Raw genomic sequence first — 27290 nt, 5'->3', positions numbered from 1 at the left:
CTCCAGGGCAGCATTAAACCATCTTGACCATGAGATCACCTCCTTTCCTTTCTGCAGTTCTCCACCTCATTCATTATGCAGCCTCCATCCCCTTTGATACACACCACTGTTTCATCCCTCCCCAGAGAGCAGAGAAGCAAGAGTCCCAGTGAGAAAGTAGTATTTGACCACTTAATTAAAAAAGATATCCTCATGAATTAATGCAAGTCTGAAGTGACACTGTACAGCTTTAAGTCTCCATTTTTATGTTTCATTTCAGAATTATTTTTGTTTTTAAGAAGCAATTAAAACCAAAGCACCTTACCACTCACCCATGTCCAGCCTTCTTGTTCAAGTCGCAGCTTCCCCTACCCCTGTTCACACCTCGGCCTCTCCCCTCATCTGCTCTCTCCCTGTTATGGCTCTCTACTCATTTTCTCTTCTTGTCCTGTTCTGCTTGTCCACCAAACATCTCATCTTTTCTCCTCCCTCATCCAGCTGTTAGCGTACCTACTGTTGAGCTTTTTTAGAGACCTTACACAGTCCATATGATGAACTGCAAGTGGACTGAAGAGCACATAAAGTTGTACAGATACTAAATTTAGCGTTGCTCCTAGAAGGCTGATCATTAGCAATTTGTTTGTTCTCTCTCTTTAAATTACTCTGTGGTCCTAGGTCTCCATCCCATGCCTCTACCCTACTCGTGTCAGTAAAGACACGCTTCCCCTGCCGATGCCCTGCCACTTGAAAGCAAGTTCAGTGAAGTGTTGTCAGATTTGTAGACCAGCTGTTCCATTAGGTTAAAAAACCCCCTCAAACAACCCTCCTTTCTTATTTCACTGCTAACCCAAATTAAAAAAACAACAATGTGATTTAACAGATTTTGGGGTGGACATCTCATTTACCACCCAGCCAAAACTCACTTACTAGTCTCAGCCTGGCTTCAAGTTTTGGAGTTTGATCAAACTCTGAACAAACTGAACAAGCAGAGGAAAATGCTCATGGGATGAAAAACTATATTTTTTTACAAAGTCAGTCCACTTATCCACAATACTGATTAACAGCTACCAGACTTTAGCTTTTCAAAATTAGGCTGATGTAGCTCTTTTGTTCCTTAAGTATTGGTTCACGTGGAGCAGCTGAGAAACTTGCTAATTCTTCAGGCCCTGTCTTGAAACTAATTACTTGTAACATTGCAAAATGAAGTTGAGCTGGCTAGGTGAAATCCCAAAATATACAGAAACACGCTTTAGAAAGTAAATTCTCATAGTCAATGCTAAATATCTGTAGATATTTACAGAGCTTGTTTCTGATGAAGTACAAAAGCAATAAAGCAGACTGTAGTAGGGCTGCTAGTCAAAATGACTTAGAAAAACTGATGATAGTTTGGGTGAGATTCTGATATTCTTACCAGCTTTGCAGCTTCTTATTCCTTGAGTAGTCCCATTAGCTTCAGAGAGATTATTATGAAGCAAGGTGCTGCAGTTCATTACCAGTAAGGATATCAGAATCTTACTTAAGAAAGAAAGAAAAGGGGAAAAAAAAAAAAAGAGCCGTTAACTGCAATTATCAGACTGTACTACTAAGTCATTTTCTCGGACATCATTCAAGGATTTAAAAAGTGTTAGTCTACGATAAAGCAGCCAGTGGCACAAAAATATATCTTTCAAAAAAAAATCTATATTCCATTACATGGTCTAAAATCAATGTCACTGGTAAATACATTGAAACAGATTTGAACGCTACTAGATCTACTTGAAAGCCATCCTTCTTCTAAGGAATGGTTCTGTTATAAAAGCATAATCACACATACATGGACACTGCTGTGTCATGCTTTATTTGGATGACGTAATTTTAAGAACTGAGACATTCTAATTGCTCCAACCACATAACTGGGTATGAAAATTATGGTACCTGAAGCATGAAATATATAGTCATGTTTGCAAACTATGAAATAGGGTCTTTATTGAGTGTAAGTAGCTATTAATGGGAAGATTAGGCAGATATTGCAGAGCTAAGGGAAGGATGATAGGATGACAGAAGTCCAGTATGTGTGTGAAGGCAGCAATGGGCAAGGCCAGTATACTGCGAGGTAACCGACATGCACTAACCAAAACTCAGTGCCCTGGATTAACATTAACAATGATGCTTACGAAACTTTCTTCTGTCTTAATTTCTAGGGGTTTCTGCTATCTAAGGGAATTTTGATTTTTTTTCTTTTTTTTTCTTGCATTAATAAATCTGAAACTAAGAGAAGCTTAGTCTCTTCCCCTATCACATGTCATGCTTTTCAAAGACCATGAATTAGCTTAACTGCGTTTAGCATTGTGTGTCACCTCAGATACGTCTTCAAGTACCTGGCTGTAACTCCATGCAGGTACATTTGGTGTTTATTACCATGGAAAACAACACAAAGAAAGAGAAATAAATTCCTCTTCCAGGATGTCTGCTTCCTGACTTAGAAGAACTTAGAAGACTAGTTCTAGACTTAGAAGAACTCTTGGACTTAAAAATAGGCGTATGTTCAGGTGCCAACCTGAGGTGCAGCTTACATTTCCCTCCTGACAAAAAATGTCTGTCTTGTCTGGCAGGTCAGGTAATTTCCTGACATTCTCATCCAAATCCCAAACTAAACTGGGGATATGGAAAGCAAGACAGGCATTCCTCTGTAATGTTTTTATAGAGACAGCACTTTCTCACTCACCATTAACTCCACTGCCTTGAGAAGTGAGAGGGTGAAACAGGTCTCTAGCACTTAAACAGATCAAGCCCAAAAGTGAATAAATCCGATCTCCTCTATCACCTCTGTTTAAGCCCGGTCCTACCAACTCTGATGAGTTTCCTTTAGTATTTGTTTTTTAAATGAAATCATATAGCTTGCTGACAACATCAGTAATAAATGGCATGCTAATGTGCTAAAGTGCCCAGACAAAATCTTGACAAAATGAATATAAAATGCTTATATTCTCCAAATCACACTGCCTCATTTAGGAGTTAATTAGGTAGAAGAGAGCAAAGCACTGAAAGGCAAGCATGAAAAGCAGCAATTCAAGACTTCTACCAAGCAAATTTACAAACTTTCAGTTATTAGTATAAGTCCTTTAAAATCAAATAAAGAATTAATCCTAGACAAAATTCATAAGCATTAAATGCTATTAATAAGTAGGATTAATACATATAACAGATCATTTAATTTAAATATTAAAGGTACTGCAGTATACTCAGAAGAGCAGAGCTAAGACCAACCAGGTGTTGATCTGATTATATAAAGCACTAATTTTATAAAGCCCTAACTTTTCCAAGTTCCAAGCCAGGAAGGTATGCAAAGTTTGGAAGTGGAGTGCTAAATACTAAATCCCAAGAGCATTAGCTTTCCATTCAAAATTTACTCCTACAGACAGAAAAAAAGTACACGATGTCTGAATTCCAAAAAGGAACACAAATCAAATTACTAGGAAGACCGGATTTTTTACAAAAATCCTACAAACCATTACTGATCCTAAGAATAACATTCAAAGAGAACAGCCTCTCTCCAGGTTTTCTCATTTCTCAATATTTTCATTTGCATAAATACATGTAGAGCTATGATTTTGCTTCCAGCATCACATCACATCTTACAGAATCCAACAATTACTCATTCAAGTGTGCAACGCAAGCAAATAGGCCTGCAGTGTCTCTCATTTGTTCCTCAGATGTAATTCTTAGCACTGAGTTCCCTGCTGTACTTTTGATTAACCTTATCCCATTGTGCTGGTAGAAGCTTTGAGAATATAAGTCAAAGCACAATCTTCCCCCAAAACACATCAATAATTCCAAAGAAAAACTAATAGTCTAAGAAAGGCCACAACCACACAGGAATGTTAATTCTGGTGAGACCAGATTCTGCACTGTCATTAAGTATGTTAAACACAAGCCCATTAACTTTGATATGGATTTTTCTTCCTTCCATCAAGGGATGAAGCCAGTATACTGCAGTTTATCTGGTCAAAATCCAGTCCTAACACACCGTTTACTGTCTGGTCCCAAAATAAATAAGTATAGAAACATTTTGATTTCAAACAACAATAACAAATACTTTTTGAGAAACAGACTGGTGCACACGGAACCATCTGTGATTCTGTGATCTTCTTTAGCAATCTCTGAAATGCCTAGTGAAGGGGGATTTTGCTATGTGACCTGCACATTTAGGACTGCCCACTGGTTTTACAGATTGAGGATGTATCTTCAGGCTCTGGGTTCTGAAGCAGAAAATAACCCCATGTATGTGGATCCTCATGCCTGCAAGAACCCTTGAGTTCAGTGGCGTCTTGTTCAAGAGCCTGTGGGACACCATGGCAAACTTTGCTTTAAACTTCACAGCTACGGAAATACTTTTGCATGGGCCTAATTCCATTGACTTGTTTTTTCTTTTTTTTTCCAATAATTTTAATGGGCATTAAATATGTGTTACACATGAATAGGTCAAGCTTTAGGTCTGGCAAACTTCTGGCTTCTTTAATTACTAGAAGGGGACTATAAATCTGTTACTGAATGGTCATCAGAGACAGTGCACTGCTAATCACCCCTTTCTAGAAAAAGGAAAAATAAGTTTATACCAAAACAAACATGAGTCTACAGCTACAGGATCCAGTACCTGCAAATTATGCCATAAACATGGTCTTAAAACCATGCACTTTCACTTACAGCTTATGGTGATGCCAAGTTCCACGTTATGCTTCTTTGGTAGTTTTACGTGAAATGTTCCACTGCTTGGTATAACTGATTCTATAAAAAAATACATTTTTAAAATGTGAGATAATTTATAAGGCATGGTAATTCCAAGTTCATGGATCTATATGTGTAAGTTGATGAAATCACATCAGCATCACAAGCCATGGATGAAACACGGGTGCTGAAGGAAGGAAGACATATGAAGTATGATTTATTCCTCTATTGGTAATTTCACAGTAACTCAATTATTTTTGAGGTTTAACTGAATTTATGGAGATTGCACGGGCCGGCAGCCAGCTGAGATTGCAGGTTTTTAGCTCACATGCAAGTTTTGTGAGCACATGTGAAAATTTTAGCACTGGCAGATAACTGTTAATTAAAAGGACAGGAGATCAACTCTTAAGGATTTCAGCCTTTGCTGCTGTAGGTCTAACAAGTTTTTAACTGTCTGCTAAGGTTAACTGCCATGGATTTTACATCTAGTGGGAAGAAAAGGAAACAAAACTTCACTAATGGAGAAGCACCTGGAGCTGACTGAGGCAAAAAACACTTGACACACAGCACTGTATTTGAATCCTGACTTTTGGCACCACTACTAGCAAAAGTTTGGGCCTTGGCCTGAAAAGGAGCAATTGAAATAACAGCTATGGAAACATATAAACATACATGTGGCAGAGGAGTCTAAGCACGAGTATGAGTCTGATGTCATGGAGCAAATGGGAGAGCACAAGTAAGTCCAGGGACTGAAATACATATGACTTCAGGTGTATTTAAATGACTTTATCATTGTTTGGTTTTTTAATTTTTTCATATTTCATTTCCTGTGTATATGAATGTACACAGTGTATTCGGCACTTTTTGTTAAACATTATACTAGATGCGTGCATATTAAAAGATTATACAAAATTACTCTAGGAACCTTTAGCCTGATTTTGACATCATGATTTATGATACCATTAACAATAATCACACTATGCACATCCTACATTATCATGACTTCAAAGGAGCTACTGCCAGATGAACACAGAAGTCCTAAAGTTTTTACTATTTACATAGTGAGGTAGCGCACTTACATAACGTGTACTTGTTTGATTTACACAATTTGTGATTTTATAGGTGTACTCTGTATGCTTAAACACATTACAGAAGAAAGGAAAGCCATTAGTAATAATAAGGATTCACCAGCAACGTTAACAATGATTTTTCTGGCTTTCATTAACACAATTTTTATTATTTTGTTTAGTGAAACTGAGTTTTCTCCTTATCCACCCTTTTATAATACTTTTCTGCCTAGTAAAACATTTCATTAGCTGGTCTGCTGAGGATTTGTCTCTGCTCAGCAGAATATTTCTATCTCAGGACAGAAAAATGTCTGGAAATAACTCAGAGGAGGGACTGTCACCAGATCTTACTACAGGACTTGTCATTTCTATTTGCGTTCTGCAGCACGCTGCAGGGCTACATGAAATGAGAAAGCTGTACAAAAAGACACACGTTTCAAATAGGTCACTTGAAAACTGAATGGTGTGTATGTGAGAAGAAAGCCTCCACCTTGGATGCCTAACGCTCGCAATGTACTTGGGATTTATTCCTTCACTTTTCTTGCAAGACAGAATAACAGTATATTCATACCTGCGACATCAAATTCTATTTCCAAAGTGACCTTGTTGGTGATAGAGGAGTCTCTGAGCAGTTGATTGGCCTCATCAAATGTGCTGTCTTCCGTCGGGATACCGTTTATTGCCACTATTCTGTCTCCTATTTGCAGCACCCCACACCTTGGTACACAATAATACAAAACAACCATCAGATGTGCACGTTACCAGAACCGGCACTATCAAACACATTCAAGCTAACGTCGAAGGAGGAGTGTGGCACAGCAGCTCAACAGTCTACCCAGGCACAGAGGGGGACAGAAGCTGCTGCCGCCTCTTTGCACTATCAAGCACTCCCAGCATGGGTCGTGCTCTCCAGGCGCTGGGACCCAGGAAGAGGGGTACAGCCTTCGTGCCTCCACCCTACCAATGGACATCACCTCTCCCTATGACCCTGGGCTACAGATGTTGTAGCTCTGCAATGGCAGCTAGTACTTCCCTGTGCAACTACTATTGTTCTCGTGCCATGATTAAAGACATCTATAAGCATAAAAATGCAACTGAAATGCTGCGATGAAATCATAAGAAAGTCAAAACTCTGGTGTTTCGTAAGATTTGGTTCTGTACCAAAACTGAATAGAGCTGGATATGGCCTCCCCCCATGGCACACTGAATTATTACTATTTTGACTTAAGCAATGTTTCTGATTTTTTTTTTTCCTTTTGCATGAATATAGCTTCCAGTCTCCTGCTGGAGGACTCCTGATGATAAAAACACTAGTGCTTGTCATTCTTCTTATAGCTGATCAAGGATATGAAATATCATTGTCAGAACAAATAGTTTATTACTTGCCACACTTCCATTGAGCAAGGCCCTGCAATTTATCAGAAATAGAAAGCAACAAGCCCAAAGTACCCCAAGGAATGCTCACCAAAACGTACTTGGCAGTCAACTGAAAGAACCTCACCTTTCCGCCGGACTGTCAGACTCAATATACGAAATGAGAGGTGGAGAAGACAAGGTCTCAGTAGCAAACACGCTACCCTGGAGCTGTATCCCAAACCCTACTATGGGGTCAGCTGTCAGCACCACTTCTGTGGTTTCTGTGTGGACGACCTGCCCAGCCAAACCAACAGTGCTAGAGGCTAAAGACACTATAAAACAGAGCAGACCAGGAGGAAAGACATTCATACACAGGAGAAATTACATTGCTCTCTGAGAAAAGCGATCTGTACAATAAACACAGTCAATGAAACATCTCTTTTAAAGTCAATTTAGGCTAAAGTTTATGAATTATGTGTAAACAGTTATGACATATAAGAGAATAGAAAACATCTGTTTGTGTGTTAGAATGCAAAAAGATAGTTCTTGTGCTGAGAAAACTAAATGTGCTTGACACCCCCACCCCAAAAAACTCAGAACATCCTTGAATCCTGTTAGCATTAGGTTTGAGGCATGGATGAGCAGAATTTTCACAGGAGCTAAGGGAATTGGCGGCATAAGCCCAGCTGTTATTCAGGCCAACTCCCACGAGCTCTTTTGAACATCTCAGAGCAATGCACTGTTGTTAGGAACAAAGCACATGGCCCAGGCTTGCTTGCAAGAAATAAGGATGCCTTTATTTTGGTACATTTACTACACATCAGCAATTTGTCAGGCTAACTGGGTAGTGTAAGTTGAACAAACCCCTTTGTTTTAGCAACCAGTATATCTCAAGAGATTGTGAGGAAAAAAAAGTTTTTCGGGGTCTCTCAAAGGAACCAGGGGACCCTTCAGTGGGAAACACAGGCAGCTACTTCTGTACTCCTGATTTACTCCCTTCACTCTATTCTCGTTCTGAATAGGCTGCATTACAGAACAAACCAAGATAAAAACAACATTGAGATTCAATACAATTACCTATGAAAGGAGGAGACTGCACCTTTGGTTCTTTGATCTCTGCCTAAAGGTCTATTGTATTTTTGTTCAGATTCCCCCAGTGACAGACTACTGCCTTTCATTACGTCATACACAGAAAGCTCGAGTTTTTTCAATTCCTTTTCAGACCAGTAAAGTAACTGTACAGTACTGTAATGATAATCCTCCAACACCAAGGGTTCTGAATGTTTTCCTGTTATAAATCTACACTATCACCTCTCCACCTCTAATTTCCTTCAAGACACATTGCTGCCTGCAGTTGCTACTCGGAATTAGATAAAAGTTCATGGTTTATCTGAGGGATAGTTTAGTTCATGGTTTATATGAGGGATAGTTTAACTGTGAATTTTTTTTCTTAGAGGTGTGAAAAAATTAGTTCTTGTTTTTACATTATAGATAATAGTAGCACAGCTGTACAAAGATGTCAGAGGTCGTGAAGTTTTTCCCTCACTTTGGGGTACAAGTATTAGACTTTTACTCTGAAATAGTTAGTATCAAATCTGATTAATGTGGCACAGTAAATAAAGACAATTCTGTTGCAGAAGTTTCACTTGCCAAAAAACTCACAAGTTTCCATTTTCTCCCAGCAAAGTTCCTTTCAACTCTGAAACTGTCTTTTCTAAACTACTGTGAATTCTCACTCATATCTTGTTTTCATTTTCCTTTGTAAGAATTGTGTATTATTTCACTTATTCGATAGCTTCCTTCTTACTAAGACATTCTCATACCCAAATGCAAATACTAATAATCTGTTCTTAGAAATGGCCACCAGCTTTAGCTTTTACTGCACGTGAGAAATAAGTTTCTCCAGCCCTCAGCACTGCCAAGACTAAAATACAACTAAACCAGATAAATTCAGAATCAATATAATACCGGATCCCCCAACGCACCTTCCAGAAATGTCTAAACTCAGAAAAGTTCCATTCTCCCTTTCGTTAAGGTCATACAACAACTACTTGTTAGCTGCGTCTTTGTTTCCCATCATTTATGTCTCCATTCCTCCTCCGCAGCAGGCATCTAGCTGAGTCTGTAACTTTCTTACTCTTTTTGTAACACCCTACCGGGAACCTAAACATCTTACAACATTTATTTCAACTTTTAGGACAGCTAAGGTTTTAATTCACATTAAGAAATTAAGTTACTATTTGTGGGATTTAAAACTCACCCTGCTAAATCTTTTGATGATGTAAACATTTAAAAGTGACAATTAGGAACTCCTCCCACTCTCAAAGAAAATGAAACAGAAACAGGAATGAAAAAAAGCAGAGATGAAAACACCCTTTCCAAATCAGGTAACAACAGCTATCTGCTAAGCCTCTACAAAATGCCAGAGGTACCCCAAACCATGACTTAGAGCTTGTTGGGCTTTGTAACTCCACAATAATTGCAGCAAGAAACACTGCCATTTTTTTGGGCTGCTTGATGGATTCAAAGTTTTACAGGCCGGGAAGCAGCCTTATTGCTTTAAAAAGGGAGCATGGATGTATATGTGGCTCCACTGAACCCTGGCTGCTACTGCTGGGGGTACTTTTTAGCATGCTTGTGCATTTTGCACCCAACTCTTGGCAACAATCCTGGGGGCTGCTTTACTATATTCTCTGCAGTATGTAAATAATAATCTCGAATTTGAATCACAGGGAATCACAGAATCTTCAGAGTTGGAAGGGACCTCTAGAGATCATCTAGTCCAACTCCCCAAGAAGATTATGTGCTTGTTACTTTTATTCCTGCAGCTGTACAAGAAGCAGGGCAAGATGTATTTAAGGTAAGCATATGGATTAAAAGTAAGTATATGGATTATTACGCCTGCAGTCTCCCACTCTGACCCTCGGGAAAGTGAAAAATTGTCACTACTACTCCTGGTAGCAGCTAACTTGGATGTGCTGAGAAAACAGTATGCATGCATGTCTAAGACCCTCTCTAATTCCTACCAGATATGCAGCCCTAGGAACTATCATGTAAGTTGGTATAAAATTGTGTCTCGCTTTCAAGTACTAATATGGAGCTATACCACAGTACTTGAGGATTTAAACTTTAATCAAATAATAGTCTAAGCGTTTCCAAGACTAATGCCATACTTTAAAAACAAAAAAAGCAGAGGAAGAATAAAAATGGAAAGCAAGTGGCATAAACAAAGCACATGACAGCAAGGCATGCCTTCAATTTTTGTAGCCACATGTTTGGAAAGATTTGTGCAACTAATGCAATGATCACAAAATCATGGTCATAAAAGTCTTGTAACCCCCTGTACCATCACACTTCATCATCATGAATTTTGGCATGATCACACTAAGTTATGCAGGTTTTCCTAAATAATTGGCAATGTAAACTTTACAGCACCCTTCACCAATACATCCTTTTCTTCCCAAAGGATATCCTAAAAGATTTATTAAGTTACATTAATAAAGCCCTCAAATGGTGGAAACAGATTAAAGAGAAAAAAAAAATCACTGAAATTAAGAGAGCATGCTATTTCTTTTCTATGAAAAGGACGGCAATCGATGCTACCTGGTTCTCATGAGTACCCCACAAAGGGATAGGGGCAACGTTTTTCAAATCCTGTTGCTGGATGGTGGAAGTGTACAGGACCAGTCATTCTCTATCATGGTCACCTGTAGCACATTCAGTCCACTGTGAGTCTCTTAAATTGTCTGTTACTGCAGTCGCAAGTATGGGTATAAGTCTATCAACAGCAGTAAGAAGCCCTGTGTGGGCTGAAAAGCAAGCTCACAGAAATGGGCAAGCAAGCCTGGTTGGCCAGCTCATTCCTCCAAAGCCAGCTCTGGTTCAGGGTTGCTGATGTGTCAGTGAGGCACAGACTGACTCAGTGATGGGGACAGTTCCACGTATTTTGTAATGCTTATACCCAGACCTCACAATGCAAATGCATAATAAACTACCCCACAACAAAGCCTCATCCTAATTCCTCCTACCTACAGATTTGCTTAATCATAGCAGCCTGTCATCCCCAGGGCCTTCTTACTCAAGGAATCTTTCAGGTGGGCCGCTGTGCCTACATGACTGTCCCACTTAAATCTAATGTCACTGGCCTTGTTTTCAGCCTTTGCAGGATAGCAAATTGCAGGACAAGGCTTCCTTGAAGGAAAAAATATCTGAAAAATATAATAACGCAAGTAACAGCTGCCTCCACAATCCATAATAGGATTAGCTTTCAGGATTAACAGTCCTTTGTTAAGAGTTATAATATAGCACAATCAAAGAACTATTTTTTGCATCCAGGATTGTTTTGCTATTCAAATCAATTACTATTAGTGTAACAATACTACTGTTTCTCATGTACACATGAGGACATGTAAAAGCTGGACCCCTACTGATACCATAGCATGCTGGACACCTATCTCCCCATGACCTGAAAGAATGCATTAGAAGCTAACACGTCAACAGATGAGTTGTGAAAAATGGCTGATCAGATTAAAAATCAAAAATTAACCTACAGGCAAAAGTTATGTAAAAATATTTGCTTTACAAATAAGAACAAACAAGCAACAAAAATCTCTGCAAGAAAGCAAAACCCCAACTCCTCTCTCAAACGTTTCCTCTCAACTCCATAGTGACTGGCCTTGGTTGGAGGCTGCTGATTTCCTCTGATTTTGCTATGTATGACCACAGGAAATCTTTAATATGCTGTAATGCGCAGCAGCGCAGTTTTTCCAGAGTAGACCTGTGAGCATTAGTAGCCAGACCAGATGATTTACAGAGCAGTTCTCACCTCCCTGCTCTATAGGAACTGAGCTGCTGAGGATCACAGGAAGACGGACAAGCCAAAAGGAGAGGCGGCACTTACATGGAGTCTGGGAAACAACATGCTGATACAGCCGTACTTTCTCCGGCCCAGCGAATACTTCACAATACACAAAGTGGAACAGACTGAAATGTATCAGCCCTGGCTTGGGAAATTACTGACGCATGGGAAATTCATGCTTTGAATCCCAGAGAGTGGACAGAAACAAGCCTATTTAGTCTTCACTGTTATTTGTCGCTGTTTCTCACAAAAATAATTGTACAGCTTGTGGTGTACGGGTAAACATTAAAACTACCTAGGAGGTACTGTGGCAAACTCTTCTCCTTCCGTAATGTGATAGCTGAGCTTACCAGCTATCTGGTTTTGACTATTCAGCTACAAATTTTATTCCCTGATGAAAACGGAAAGAGTTGAAAAAGGAATTTGAAAATCACGTTAGTAATGGCATGACAAAACCTTGCAAGATTGTCTGAAGAAAACATTGCTTTAAATATTTCAGATGAGACAGTTAAGCTGTATGGCCTCTACTCATCTCATATTAGTGTTGGGACAAACGTTTTTATGCTGATGTTTCCGTATGTCTAACAGAACTCCATTTTTTTTCTCTTCTGCCTAATATATATGTTAATTAAGGTACTTTGTACCTTTTTTCTGTATCTTCCCCCTCCTCCACCCATTCACTGCACATTTTGAGCAAATGCTGTTACCACCTACAGGAGCTTTTGAAGTCCTTCTTTTTCATCCTCCGCCTCATCATTGTCCCACGCGGGCTGGTGGAGTAGAGGCTGCGAGGTAAGGTCCCCATGTTCAGGGAACTCAGGCTGTATGCACTCATGGAGGTAGGAGAGAAGGATGAAGACACCAAAGCTGCTGTAAGAAATCAAACACTTGGCATACAGCACTCAGTCTTCAAGGAAGAGTGCGGCACATGCCTGTAAACTCGTCAATGGATAAAACAATGTGTATGATGCACAGGAATGGCTTGTGCATTTCCAATAACAAAGACATTAAACCACATAGGTGACCCTAGGTAAAAATATAACCAGCATTTCATGAAAATACCTGCTGGAAGCTAACAATGATACTGTAGATACAAAAAGTACATTCATAATAGACAACGTATTTTAGGCGAAGCATGTTAAATTAAATTTTTTAACACATATTCATGAACCAATGCAGATCAATATGTCTAGATACGCTGTCTAGCTACGTCTAGGTAATTTCTGACAAAATATTTGTAAACAATGCTTTGCATTCAAAAACTATGCTTTATATACGCTAGTCAAATCTAATGGTCTACTCATATAGCAGAAGAGCTGATTCATTCAGAATTTTGAAGCCTTTTCCCGTCTATAAATGTTGCCTTGTTAAAGAAAGGAAAAGGTATAAAATGTCAGAAATAACCTTGGCATGGCTATGAAAAAGTGTAGCATCCATAAAACTGAAAGAGTTTTAGTGCCTGAAATGGGAAAATATGAGTGAAAGAAGAGGGGAGGGAGGAGGAGGAAGAAGAGGAGAATATGTCAGCAGGAAAAAGCATGGAACATTACGAAGGCTTTTTTGAGGAGGCGTTTTCTGGAATTTCAAGGCCGGCATCCTGCAATGGTCAGGGTGGTAGGTGTTATAATGGTGGTAGGTGAGGAGGCTGCTGTGGCTGTTGGCACACGAATCCCAGGTAAGTTGCCTGTTGCTTCTTTGAATGTTCACTGCCCACATGAAGGGATGATGGAAAATCAGAAAACAAAAGGACCAGAAAAGAGGGAAAAGTAACTGACTTGCACAACCAAAAAGAAAAAAAAAATCCAAAAATGAAAATAAATTCAAAATAAAATAAAATGAAATAATAAATAACCTGGTCTTGTCTTCTTACCAGGGGGTGCTAACTTGAGGAACAGAAATAATATTTTTTTCTCAGAATAAATGCTTCTGATTGTTTTTGTTTGTTTGCTTGTTTTCTTGTATTTATTTTTAAAAAGATTAGTACTGAATCAATTTCTAATCTCACTCTGGCTTTAGGAGCTAATATTGCAAACTTCCTTAGAAAATACTTATACATATGACCATTAACTGAAGGTAAGTAAGTCTCTGCTTGCATTCATCTACATTAAAAAGATCAACCAGATACTATACACAGCACTGCCTAGAATGGAGATGTTTACTTGCCAGTCATTTCAATTTACTGCATTGACATTTTAATTTTGCCACCATCTATTGTTGGTATTACACTATTCTGTGCAGTAAATGACTTCCTGGGCCAGGAGCAGAAAAACTCTATCCTGAAGCCTGGTTATTAAAGAAAAGAGTTCTTATTGATTAGTTGAATGTGCTATTTAATGTTGAGGTTTTTTTTAAACTTGATCTTCAAATCTTTAAAATGATTCTTTTCTAGATGAAATTTGCGGCCATATTTGATTGCTGATTCTACATACGTGGAGTCTGAGATATGCCAAAAGTGAAGGCCAGTATTTACCAAGAGAACAGGAAGCATTTAAGTTGATGTGTCAAATATTAGAAGAACATGACTGAAGTCACCCCTCATTAAATATAGTCTATTCATCATTTAATTCAGAGTAGATGTATCCTTACTGAACCACAGAGGAAAACTTCAAACTGGGAAATAGTCACTGAATTTTTTGTCTTAAAAACACCGAGGGATTCACCCATTGTATGAAACGATAAGTTACAATCTTTGGCCTATGAACCGTATTACCTGTGTCTTTATCCTACCTGCTATATCTATAATGGCTGCAGACACATATGACCCCATGCTGGACTTTAACAGTAGCCAAAAATCTTGACTATTTAGGTTGGACTCACACCTTGCATTCACATCTTACACCACGAGACAAAATAAGGGGGAAAAGGGCAGCCGCCACAGCAAACCCTGCGCAGTGCCAGAAGGAAAGCTATCCTTCTGTTTCACTTCATATTACAGGAACAGCGATCCGCCAGTTGTCTGAATGTATTAACCTTCCTCTGACTTAAAAGCAATGCCTGTCACTACAACAAGGAGTGCACACCCTGGAAGGGGGAGGAAAAGGAGAGTGCAGGGGCCCACCATGTCCCTGCGGCCTTGTGAGGCATTTGGGACTCTGGCAGCCCCAGCACTGCCAGGCCTGGTGTCCTGGTTTCAGCGACACAGGACTAATTTCTCTTCTAATGCTTGGGAGAACTGCACTTTTAGAAGACTCTAGTGTCCAAATTTGTGAAAATATTTACTTTATAGCCAGCTGTGGCAAGTGGGATTCGAGGTCTCAGTGTTTTCGAGCCTTGCCAGGTGCAGGGATGAGGAACAGCGAGACCTGGGCACTTGACCCAAGCTGGCCAACAGGATTATTTCATACCATGAATGTCACATTCAACATAAATTAGAAGGTTTGCTGCGTAATGCTCTCTCTCCCTTAATGGTGGCGGTCCTGAGCACTTCTTGCCCAGGTGCCAGACCCTAAGCCCTTCCCTTCCTCCCGAAGCCGTAATACTCGCAGTGTCTGACATTTGCTGTCCACTGCTGGGAGTGCACAGCTTCCTGCTGATAGAATTGGCTGAGTATAATCCTTGTATAGTTTATATTGGTATCGGGATCAATATTGGTTCTTTAGTATAATTAATGTTAATTATTTAGTCTTATCCTATTGAATCTATTTATATTTCAACCCTCGTGTCTCCTTGTTTTCCTCGATTCCCCTTCCTGGGTGGGGAGGGATCATCGGGAGATAGAATAGTTGCCTAAATGACAATAAATTGTTGTGGGTTTCTCAAACCATAACACCTGGCCCTGCACCCCAGGTCGGGGAGCTCTGGGCCTGCGTCCCTCCCTGAGAGCACCCCCACTGTGCCCTGACAAAAGAATTAATTTTATTTTTTCCCCTCAACGGGTAACAAAGGTGAGGGTGGGGCGCGACACCAGCAGCAGAAGGAGTACTTGCCACCAGCCAGCCTGCACCTCAGGGTACGTCACCCGCTTTTGGAACCTTTGACACTTTGGAAAATCTCACATCAGCCAGACAAGTCCCAGAAACAGCAGCAGTAGCCTGATATGGCCACGTGCATCTTGCAGACTTATCATTATATTCTCAGATGAAACCGTCTCTTTGATTACGGGCACAGAGAGCAAGATTTCCAAACTTTAACTATGGTGTAAAAATTAAAATCTGATAAGACCAATGTGACCAGGTGGATTTTCATTATTTTCAAGTTGCTGTGAGCCTTGTTTAATTAAAAAGACTGCTTCCAGCAGGAAATTATCTGGTAGTCTTTGATTTTTTTTTTTCATGTTTTATTTTCACGCTGAGAGTAGAGATAAAAATGTCCTACAAAGTGGGAAGGTACACAAATTCAGTTTGCTCAGCTTCTAGAAGGATAATCCCAATTCAACAAAAGTTCTGTAAAAGAAAATCCTATCGTGTGTAGCCGTAGTATATTTAGCGGTAATTTGAGCTATTCCAACCCAGGGTTGTGTACCGTGAACATAAAACTAATGGGGCAGCAAGAGAAATAAGTATTTGCAGCACAGTGTACATGAAAAAAACCTGGAAAAAAAATCTGATCTTTTATAGTGCTCTCCATTTCATTTTAGGGCTAAAATTTCAATTTATTTTATATACTGACTATCTTGCCCATTTTTAATTCTTAACATGTTCCCGTGAGACCAACAACTGAGCTCAACAGATACAGCCCTAACGACTCAGCTTATCCTAGACACATAAAGGGAGCTTTTCAAACTCTGCAGCGTCTAGGCCATACCACACCTGCTGAAAGGTTGTTTCCAAGAGGGTACTTGCTCCCATAAAGCATGTTACATCTTGAATCAGTCATGATATTGGCATTGCACCACCTGGTGAGGGCCTGGGAAGGAAGGGCTGTAAACATTCTAGTTATTCTGCCTTGCTAAAGAAAACAACTTTTATTACCTCAGGGAGATTTCTCCCCAAAAGATGTGCTTATCTAGCTTTTCCAGATCCCCTTGATATAATTTTGTAACGGCCAGTTCTTAACTCTGGCATGGTGAAAGCGTGCCTTTTTCTAAGGATCTACACTGGGTGAAGGTGACTAGCACATTAACAGCATTAATTTGTTTTAAATGTTGGTTAAGAAACCAACTGCTTGAAGTCATACAATCATCACACAAATCTTTGGGCCTGGTACTCATCTTCCCAAAAGAAACACTCCTCAAAGGTTCTTTAACCAGCCAAAAATTGATTGTGTGACATCTTTGCTTTAAAAAAAAAAAGATCTGTTTGCAACGTACTGTCATAACTGAAAGAATGGAAATACATTGCAAAATTTGGTCTCCATCTCATTCTGTTTCTGCAGTATCACTCCTTGCTCCCTTACCCCTCTAACTGGCTTAAGTAGAAAGGGAAAGGGGTGCAGCTGAATAATGGAAGAACATGGTATCACAAGGGTTACTTTTTTTCACCCTCATCTTGGAGAAACTAGGGTCTCCTCAGCCACTAGTTCAATATTCACCACTCTGACAAACTGACTAAAGCATCACTTACCCAGGGACAGCCTGGATTTTAGAAAGATGTCAAAGAACATGTAACATTTCTGACATTTCTAGACCTCAGAAATCTTGTCTTGGTCTAACGGGGACAGAAGCACAGTATCAGAGGGTCAGAAAATGGTACCGCTGGTTCATGCTGCAACACGGGTACCTGCTCTCTGTGTATTTGATAACCCTTGTTACTTCTTTGACATCCACCAACATGCAATACTTTGGACTGAATTTATGAATACTGTGAATTAGCCACTTTCTCAGGATTAGTTAGAAGACAAGACAGGCAGCCCCCATATTCAAATACTAAGACATTTTATATATATTCAATTTGAAAATGGAAAGCCATTCTCTTCAAGCATGTTGGTATGAAATAAATATCGCGTGGAAAAAGGGCTAGGATCTAGGGAACTGTTTCCAAACAAACCTTTTTCACAAATACTGACAATGAACCCATGAAGCAATCTCAGAAATACTTCAAAAGGTGATGGCAATAAACAGTAATGCTACTAACATGACAAAATACATTGGGGTTGGTTTTTTTGAGGTATTTTAGGGGAGAACAGGTGTTACTAATGAAGTGGTCATAACAGACTATCAAGTTGAGGCTGTGGTCCTTCCTCCCCCTCTAAATTTAAGAAGCAATTCAGAGATTAATTTACTGAAGTACCTAGTTGCCCCCTCAAAGATTGCAGTAGTAGAGTCCACAGGTGTCTTTATGTACATCTACAAGTGTGCAGAGCCATTTCTCAGCAAAACATTTCCCTCTCTGTCCACAGGAATCTCAGTGGGTACTTAAGGCTGAGAAAACACAGAGCTGCTCAGAAACTGCAGAAGCATAACCTGGGGAGCTGAAACAACATTTACAGACATAACTGCCGCGATAGCTTTCTTGACCGTTCAGCAAGGGCAGGCAAAGTAAAAGACAGAAAAAGAAAGGAGTATTCGGTGCTACAAATCTTCTTACCGTGCTCTGGGCCTTTCAGCGCTAGCCGTGTCTGGTGGTGAGGAAGGATCTCAAGTTTGACGTTATCCGCTGCATTAGCCAAAAATTGTGTTGCTTCTGCCAGTGTACAGTACTCCATGCTGGTGCCGTCAATGGACAGAATATGGTCTCCTACATGTAATGCACCACATCTACATAAAAGGGGAAAAACTCGGTATGATCAGGTATGCTCTTTGCTTGGAAAATGAGTTTTACTGCCTTCAAACTGGTCATGACAACTATGAGCGTGTTCTTTTTTTTCAAGAGAGATTTGTGTTTTGTAGGCATTGTCACTGGTCAGACTTTATATCTATTAGTACAAACCTTAAAAACAATTCAGTTAATACAGTATATGCCAAGACATCACTCACAGAACTGGAATGGGGTATCTGACTATAAAAATATGCGTGAATGGCAGCAGAATAAAATGAGAAGAGCTTAAGGAGACTCAAATAACTTGGTCACATATCCCTCACACAAGCACCCAGTTCATCATTTTTTCAGTTATAGTTCAAACATTTATTAGTACAAAAGCTGTAAATGATGATGAAAATATGCAGTAGTCAAACAAATAATGAAACCAGGGCTAGCATGGTGACTTCAGGAGTGGGGTGGGGAGGGGGGCTATCTGCTAAATCTCGCTGCACTCAAGAGACTGGCTACTGGATGAGTTGAGAAATGCAAACACAGCAGTCAGCATCCCGACGTACCAGTCAAGTGGACAGCTCCTTTAATTGGTTACCCCCTGCGAAATGGGAAAAAACAGAGGGAGAAAATTAAAGCATCCTGCACCATTGAACTGGAGAACACCCCTGGATCAATGGCCGTCACTCTCAAAATTTCTACTGTAGGGAAAAGCCCACAGAGGAGCTGTAGACTCACTGCTACAAGTGGGTGCTACCAAAAGCACCGTTGTCAAAGAGGAGTTACAAGGTAGGGTGACTGGGGACATGCAGGAGGAATTTGCTGCTGAAACGTAATATTTAAGGATTTTTTAGATAGAGATATGTATATAGAAATATACTGTATATGTATAAACACATACACACACACACACACGCGCACACACCCCAGAAAAGATCCCACAGCTCTGTTAACAGAGGCTTAGACCACTGGGGAGAACTACCTATCATTTTTAAAATGGTCTAAATGGTTTTATTTAAAGGCTTAAATGAAGTGAAGAAATTACTGCAAAATAACTCCAAGATACAGAAGCCAGTCTTCCTAATACCTCAGTCATATTCTAAAATATCAATAAAAAAAAATCCAGACACAAGGAGTTCTATTTCACTGTGCCACAAGAATGAGTGATATATTCTAAAAGAACACTTCAAGGTTGCAAAGCCTCGAAATTTACTTCCCTTGACAGCTGTTCCATATCGTATGCTTACTTTAAGAATTCCAGTGGGTTATTTATTTTTTTAAAATACTAATCTCTGCTGCAGCATTACATTTCTTAGAGCAGACCTCTCAACTTCTGTGTTGCATAGTGCAAGCAGACAGTCGCACATTACATAGGAGCTGGCTTATGTCATTGAATATTATGTGAATGAGCTGAAGAACGTGGTGCCCTGGAAGCCTTAAACTCAGCAGTATGGAACAACAAGCCAACAAAGCGCTAATTTTAAGACCTAACAACTTGAGAGACATCTGTTTCAGTGAAAGTCATCAAAAATGTAAGGGTTTCTTTAAAACCAAACGAAACAAAAGTAGAAATCAAATGGATGTATGGACCTGCAGTGTCAGCCCTCTGTCACACTCACCTGTCTGCAATACTCGCAGATTTGATTTTGTCTATGACAATGACCTGTTTGTTGCAGCACATCGAGGTAGTTAGTGCAACCCCAAGAGCAGCACCAGGAGTTTTGGCAACTTCAACCAGCAGCGGCCCAGACGCTGTTGCTACTGAATCTGTTAAAATTAGACAACAAAAGATCAGTATTATACCAACGTGGTCCTTCCGCCATTTTCATATTTTGTCACATAAAATCTCCATTGCTATTCTATTTCTCTAACCAGGTAACACACCACATAAATAAATTCTGGAATAGCGTCAGTTTAGGTGTTCTTAATGTCGAAACCAACAAAAGCAAGAGGGCGTTTGTGAATCTGGGATGTCGAGAAGCTTCTGAATGTTGCGGAATCAGAGATGGACCAGGTTAGGGAACCAGGATGTGTAAGCGAATCGTTCTCTTGCACAACTAAGCTAAAAATCATCTGGAATGTAAAAACAGGCATGCTGAAGAAACAGAATTAATAAAAAAAGTAGAAAATTATCTGAAAAAAATACGAACTGAAGTGAATAGGTCAGAGAAGGATGCTAAATTGATTTTCAGAAAAGAAGGGGAAGGTCTGTGGACGACAGCTATAATAATTAAATGAAGAAGGTGAAGCAAGGGTGTACCAGAAATCCTTCACAAAAAGAAAGGACAATTTAGGAGAAAATGGAGAATGTGCAGGAGGCACGACAGCTAGATATAGTAGGAGTTAAAGCAAAATGCATGTAAGAATGTTCAGAAGATTCTTGTAATATCCTGTCACTGGATAAAGTACTGCCATGCAACAGGGCACAGAGAGTAAATGACCAACACTGAAACAAGAAAGCACAGAAGCAGGAGGCAGCAACAGTCATGACTGATGACTATGGAGAGGAACTATGCCCAAGAGAGACAAGTGCGAGACAGAACAAAGAAAAAAGACAGCAGGCTGCTTCCTAAATGCCAAAACAAAGCAGGCAGTGATAAGGGTGAACTACATTCTGGAGACTGCCTGCGAACTTCTACTAACCGATACCTATCAATCAACAACTGATCTCAGTGGAGTAAGATACAGTAAGCAGAGGTGTCATTTAAGGACACAGAAAGACTAAGACAAAAAAATTGATATCAGAAGCCTTTGGAGGTGCTTACAATCAGAATAAGCCAAAAATGAATAAGAAAGCACTTATGCTGGAGCAAAGTTACCAAATATCCTGCTAGCAAACAGGAGAGATTCAGTGTTCTGTTCTCTGTTCACAGAACACTGGAGCCTGCCGTAAGAATACTAGGAAAATGTTCAACTGAGATGTCCCTCAGAAGTCCCTGAGATTGAAGTTGTAAAAACACTGCAGCTGGGCTTCAAAGTATGGAGAAGATAGATATAAGATATGCCATTCAGTCTTAAATCTAGAAAATCAGTCCAAAACATAATTCTGACACAGAAGAGAAAGACTGTATGTAAAACAGTGTATTATCGTAGAAAACTAACAAGCTATATGACGGTACAAGAAACTGAATGAGAGCTTGATTAACTAACACTCAGCTAAGGTGCTATTCCTAGAAAGTAATGTAGGTAAAGTGAATACAGAAATGAAGTGAAAAAGATGCTTTTATGGAATAACACACAATAGCAGTAAAGCATCAGTTAATTGTTATAGACCACTTTTTTTCCCCCCACAACTTGAAATAATTTTTATATTCTTGTTGTCTTTTTTCCAATTAGAAACCTGAGGGTTTGAAAGTGCCCATTCAATCTGAGTGATTAATTTTTGTGCCCAACTGGGACTGATTTTTAAAAGCTGAACTTCCACAGGCACTACCAAAATAAGCTGCTCCACAAATATGAACCAAACTTGAAATTGTGATCCAAAAGAAGAGAGTCCACCCAGCAGTATTCCTGTCTGGAGCTTCAGGCACTGAATAGCCTTAATCCTGGATGAACTGCCCTCAGCAGCTACCTGTCTTTCTCTAGTAACTAAAGAACGAAGTTATGGCAATCAAACCCCTGTCTTAGATGCCTTGGTTAAGGGTCTAAGTAAGGTAGGATTCACGCAGTGACTTGCATACAGCCAAATAAGCGCATGCAGTAGAGGAGAATTTAAGAATTGCCAAATGCCATTCCTGTGCTGGGAAACAATTATTTTCTTCTTGAATATCCCAGTGGATTCTGGAGCTACAAACAAGCTCGCACTTACAAACGTATGGGAAGAAGACTCAAACAACGTTTGTCATCAGTACCGTGACAAAGGTTTGAACTCACATTGATACAGAAAATGGCAAAGCTCAACTTGTTATTGGCCTATCGCAAGTTCTTTCTGTAACAATTGCCTTGAGGAAAGGAGAAGAAACTAAATGCAAATATCCGTTGAGGATGAGTAAATCTTTCAAGATGCCGCTCCAGAGTTGCTTGAGAAATGCACGATCAGCTTATGCCCTAGTGTTATTTCCCAGGTGCCCGCTGAAATGCACAGGGAAGGCAAACCAAGGCAGCCAGGATGAATAAATAAGATAACTACATTAGAGGAACCAGAAGAGAAGAAATGGAGTGTGCCTAACTGTGGAAAATAAACACAAGGAAGAGAAATCAGAAGCAATAATCAAGCACACATTCCCTGACAGAGAAGGATTAGTTTATCATGTTGAAGTAAAGCATGGATATGAAAAATGAATCATACAGGTATAAATAATTCATGTGTGAAGATGTTTCAGTCATTAAGATATTTACACTGTGACTGAAGCACTTACAAACGATGCTGATTTATTGGCTATGTAATTACATAAGATATACTGATGAATGTTTGCACGAAAAACGCTCTAGATTTTTGATTTTGTTAATAATTTTCCTCACTTTTGAGCACTGCATCTCAATCAGTACAAGAGGCTTGATTAAAATCTCCCAGAGGAAGAAGCATGGCTTTCTGCATGCTAATACATTTCTTCAGCTAGATACCAGCATACCTTTTTTATTTGACAGCTTAAATCATCGGCAACAAGGGTTATTATTCTGAATATACTTTTACGATATGTAAATATACAATATGATATATAAAAACTTTTGGATAAAATAAGCAGTGTTACCACCCTTCCTCACCTCAAAAGATAATCACAAATGATTCTGAAATCAGGGAAAAAAAAACATCAGCCCAACAAAGTGATCACATTACATGTGTTTCCTTATGTCCTTGCAAATGTATGTATCTACTAATCCTTACCTATCCTCATGGCTTGTCAAATCCAGTTTAACAACTGGTGGATGGTGGAGAACAGAAAACCTCTTTAGGATTCCCAGAGTGGGGAAGCCAAGAAGTGAGCTGCTTGTATTAGGCAGCAGAGGATGTACATGTGAAACAGCAGCGCGACACCACCCAAACCATGACATACCTCTAAATGCCCTAAAAAGGGAAAACCTTCAGTCATAGCTCGCAATCAACAATGACATTAAATCCACAGGAAGCCAAACTTTACTAGTTTATGATGTTTGGGTTTTATTCCTTTTTTTTTTTTTTTCCCCTTTTCAAAGCCTTCTTGTACTTAAAGCTGGGAAGCGCTGCTCTACTGTGAGTTTGTTCCTGTAGGAACACTGAGCTCTGTTGCTGCTATTTGTGCTCTGCAGCTTATCACTTCTCTAACTGGAAGGTTTTGGGTGCTTTCTTATTTTTTTTTAGAAGTCATGGCAACACAAGGTGCAAATAATTTTTTTGAGCAGCTTAAAAGAGGCAGACAAGGAGGCAGGATGTCAAAACAGATTTTGACCTTTAGAGCCAGCTGAACCAACTGAAACACACAGCTCCACAAGACTGCTATTGATCTTGCCTGGATGCTGCTGTATCTTCTAGCAATGATGTGAGTGACAAACAAGTGGATACCTAACTATCTCATCGAGCTTCTTCTCTATTAGATGTCCACAGGCTAACAATTTTTTCACCTTAAATTTGTATATAGCAGGTCCATGTAGTCTTCTCTGGTGTCTTGTTGTGACTCTCTGACTGTAAGCAGTAAAAAAAAAAAAGGCAAGTCTACGTCTACGCTGGTTCAGATGAGTAAATAAATACATAGCTCCTCAAGCTTTGCAGTTCTCCCAATGCAAAGTTTTAATGCTTTTGTAGCAATGCATTCACAGATGTAAATATGTCTCACTCCTGTCACACTAGCAGCCAGTATTTCACAGAAATAATTTTTCTTGTTCAAAAAAAGTGTACTCTCCGGCTCCTCACATCTTTCTTTGTTCCCTTCATGCAAAATCTTTGCAGCCCACACAGAGCAAGTAGAACAATCCCTCAGGTAGGAGCTTTCTTTTGTCCATTCAGTTCTTGTCAGCACACCCAATTAATTATCTTCTCTCTCTTTTTCTGTAATCCTAATTTTTATACCCAGTACCTGTGTGCCTCATGCTCAGACTAGTCAAGAAAGCATAATTAGAAAGTTAATTAGAACAACAAGACACCCAGATTATATTTTCAAGCAGTAAGCTGCATTAAGCCCAGGTCATATGATAACTCTCCTAAAAGGAAAAACCTCTTCTAACCCTAAAGCACAATTTCCAGCACCAACGCGCAAAGATTGGACCAGCAGCTGGGTGGATCACAGAGGTGTATTTTAGTGAAGTTAATGAAGACTTCTTGTACTTAAGGAGAAAATTTGAAATCTCTGACACTCCCTCCTTTAAAAGCAAAACATTGGAACATTTACAGCAAATCAGTTTCAAGAAATCTGTTTGAATCCCCCCATGACTCCCAAATGCCGTACACTTTATTCTTGCTTTCCTCTACTCTGTCTGGGCTCTCTTTTCAATTCATAAAAATCAATTATTCTTTCCAGCAGGCGCTCAGCAATCATACATGCTACTGCCCTGATGTATATGGGGTAGTCATCGACCGTTCCCTGTTGAGTAAACTCTCATAGAAGGATCCTCACAAGTCCTTAAATGCAGAAATGTATGGCCATTTCCTTGAACTTGCTTTCTTTAACAGCAGTACAACAGAATGCAGGGGAGTGTGTGTATTTATGTATGTAAGCCAGAACGAGTTACAGAAAGGGTTCAATACAAAACACTCCATTGCAGTTGGTTCTTACTCTAGAAAGGTTGACACAACCAACATGCCACCGTCAGCACTCAATGCACACGCAGAAGGCAGTTAGAAACTGCAGCGGTGAGTCTGGTATGTATGGCACAGAATGGGACAATGGCAGTCTCAGCTCCTGCTGCCAGACCTGGGCCTTTATTTGCCATACTTCAGTTGCAACAGGGAATTTTACAGAATAACTGATGGTGGGGAATGCCAGGCAGGCATAGCTGTGTCTGTCCCTTCAGAATCAGTGCGTTAGGGACTAGGACCCTTGTTTTCTGTACTAGGTAGTGGGAATTGAAACATTAAAACCAGTTTTTTTCCCCCAGAAATGGCTCAAGATTTCCGGTGACAGACATACCATAGGTTTACCACCAGGAGATTTGAGTATTTGCCATTCCTTTGGAAAGCTAGATTGCTGAAATGCAAAAATCAGTCTCGATATATTTCTTACCAGGCACTTAAAATCATGGCCAGTTGTACAAATTTGATCCCAGGTAATGAACCCAAAGAACAGGCAGAACTTCTAGCAGACAGGATGAATTTTGTTTCTAAGATGTGTGGCTTTAGCAGCGACACTCTCCATACAGACCATTTTGCAATGCCCTTTACAGCACTCCTCAGCTGACAGTGGAGTAACATAAAAGCACTCAGGGCTTCTGGGTGCATTCACATCCACTTTTCTTCATTAACCAACAGACTATTCATTACTGTCAAACAGTATCTTAAACTGCATTTAATGAATCCTGTCATCGTCCATGTGGTTTGCTTATTGTATTCTTAAGGACTTTTTTTTTTTTAAATGAACACCAACCCAGAAAGAACATCCTTTGTGTCCATTAAAATGCTCTTTCTGTAAGACTGATACACTTAAAGGTATCCCAACTCCTTACCATCCAGTGGCAAAATCGTATCCCTACCTGTGATAATGAGACTCGTAATCCTCTTTCATACCCTGGGCCCCACTATTTCCCTTCTCATGTTTCCCTGAGACTGCCCTAGCAATAGGTGATCGACCTCCTCCAATTGTCCACCTATTCCATGGTCTCCAGCAAAACAAGAGCCAAATCCAGAAATGGCTATTTACTTTACTATGCAAGAGAAAGATTTGCTGGGAGTGGGGAAGCTTTTCTCCACCTTTTTCCTTCCTCTCTGTGTGCCTTTCCTCTTCTTTCCCCAAGTTTGTAGTTCACCTGGTCACAGATGTGGAGAGATGAAAAAGCCCACTTTTGGCACTGTTTTTCAGCCACATCCTAAAACATTCCTTAGGCTATCTTGCTAACATTTTTAATTTCCGTTGTAGGGGTATTTTCATTCACTCATATTTAACACCAACGTCTAGTCTCCCTTACACACACAGAGCTGACTGATGTTTATTTAAATACTAAATTTTGGGGGGTGGAAGGCTGCTTTTTTATTTAATACCCTTTCCTTGTGCTCCAAAGATAACTTGATCTCAACAAATCCCTAATCTCCATTTTGCAAAAATGGAACTATTAATCACATATTTTTTTATATTATCTAATTAAGACATTGAGATTGGGATCATGGGTCAATGGTTTCAAGAGGGAAAGTAGCAGCAAGGAAGAGAGGCAGGAATAAGACTTCTACAGTGTCTAAAGGGCACAGGAACAAGATTCAAGATGCCCTACAGCTGGGTAGCACCACAATCACTCATTCAGAGCAATATTATTTGATTCCTCATACTTTTGTGACGGTAAAAGTCATAAGTAAACCACAGACAGGGCACTGATGCACAGTACTGGCCTTGGTTTTCTGTTCTACTAATATTGCATAATGTTTGCACCCTGGCTTTGTTCATGCTTCATTTAGCAGAGTAACCTTTTTTCATCTGAGATCTTATGGGAAAACTAGAATCAGTGCCAGCTAGCAAACTCTGATAATGATGTCTGAAAAGCTAGAAGTCATTGACAGTGTTTCTAATTTTCCCCTGAGAGCTAGAATACAAAAAATATTAATAAGCTTAATGACATGTGAGACTTTACCCTAAAATATATTTT

The 27290-nt window shown here is 39.7% G+C and overlaps 1 protein-coding gene across 9 annotated transcripts in view; it reads right to left on the bottom strand.

Annotated features, from left to right (window-relative positions):
• Window positions 1-27290, bottom strand: part of GRIP1 (glutamate receptor interacting protein 1) — a 335688-nt gene that overhangs the window by 30943 nt on the left and 277455 nt on the right. For 4 of the 9 annotated variants that reach the window (XM_054183548.1, XM_054183689.1, XM_054183982.1 and 1 more), the window contains exons 8-14: window positions 20210-20357; window positions 18429-18598; window positions 13515-13670; window positions 12679-12834; window positions 7252-7438; window positions 6322-6467; window positions 4663-4743 (exon numbers count right to left, since the gene is read on the bottom strand). In XM_054183548.1, the coding sequence (XP_054039523.1) occupies window positions 4663-4743; window positions 6322-6467; window positions 7252-7438; window positions 12679-12834; window positions 13515-13670; window positions 18429-18598; window positions 20210-20357 (1044 nt within the window). The remainder of the gene's footprint in view (window positions 1-4662; window positions 4744-6321; window positions 6468-7251; window positions 7439-12678; window positions 12835-13514; window positions 13671-18428; window positions 18599-20209; window positions 20358-27290) is intronic. The other 5 variants (XM_054183774.1, XM_054184033.1, XM_054183859.1 and 2 more) reach the window with 3 other exon arrangements.

The sequence above is a fragment of the Rissa tridactyla genome, chromosome 1, assembly GCF_028500815.1.
Source record: "Rissa tridactyla isolate bRisTri1 chromosome 1, bRisTri1.patW.cur.20221130, whole genome shotgun sequence".
In the NCBI taxonomy this organism is placed as follows: domain Eukaryota; kingdom Metazoa; phylum Chordata; class Aves; order Charadriiformes; family Laridae; genus Rissa; species Rissa tridactyla.
Note: the sequence above shows the minus strand (reverse complement) of the source record. Positions and strands in the feature narration are given on the sequence as shown.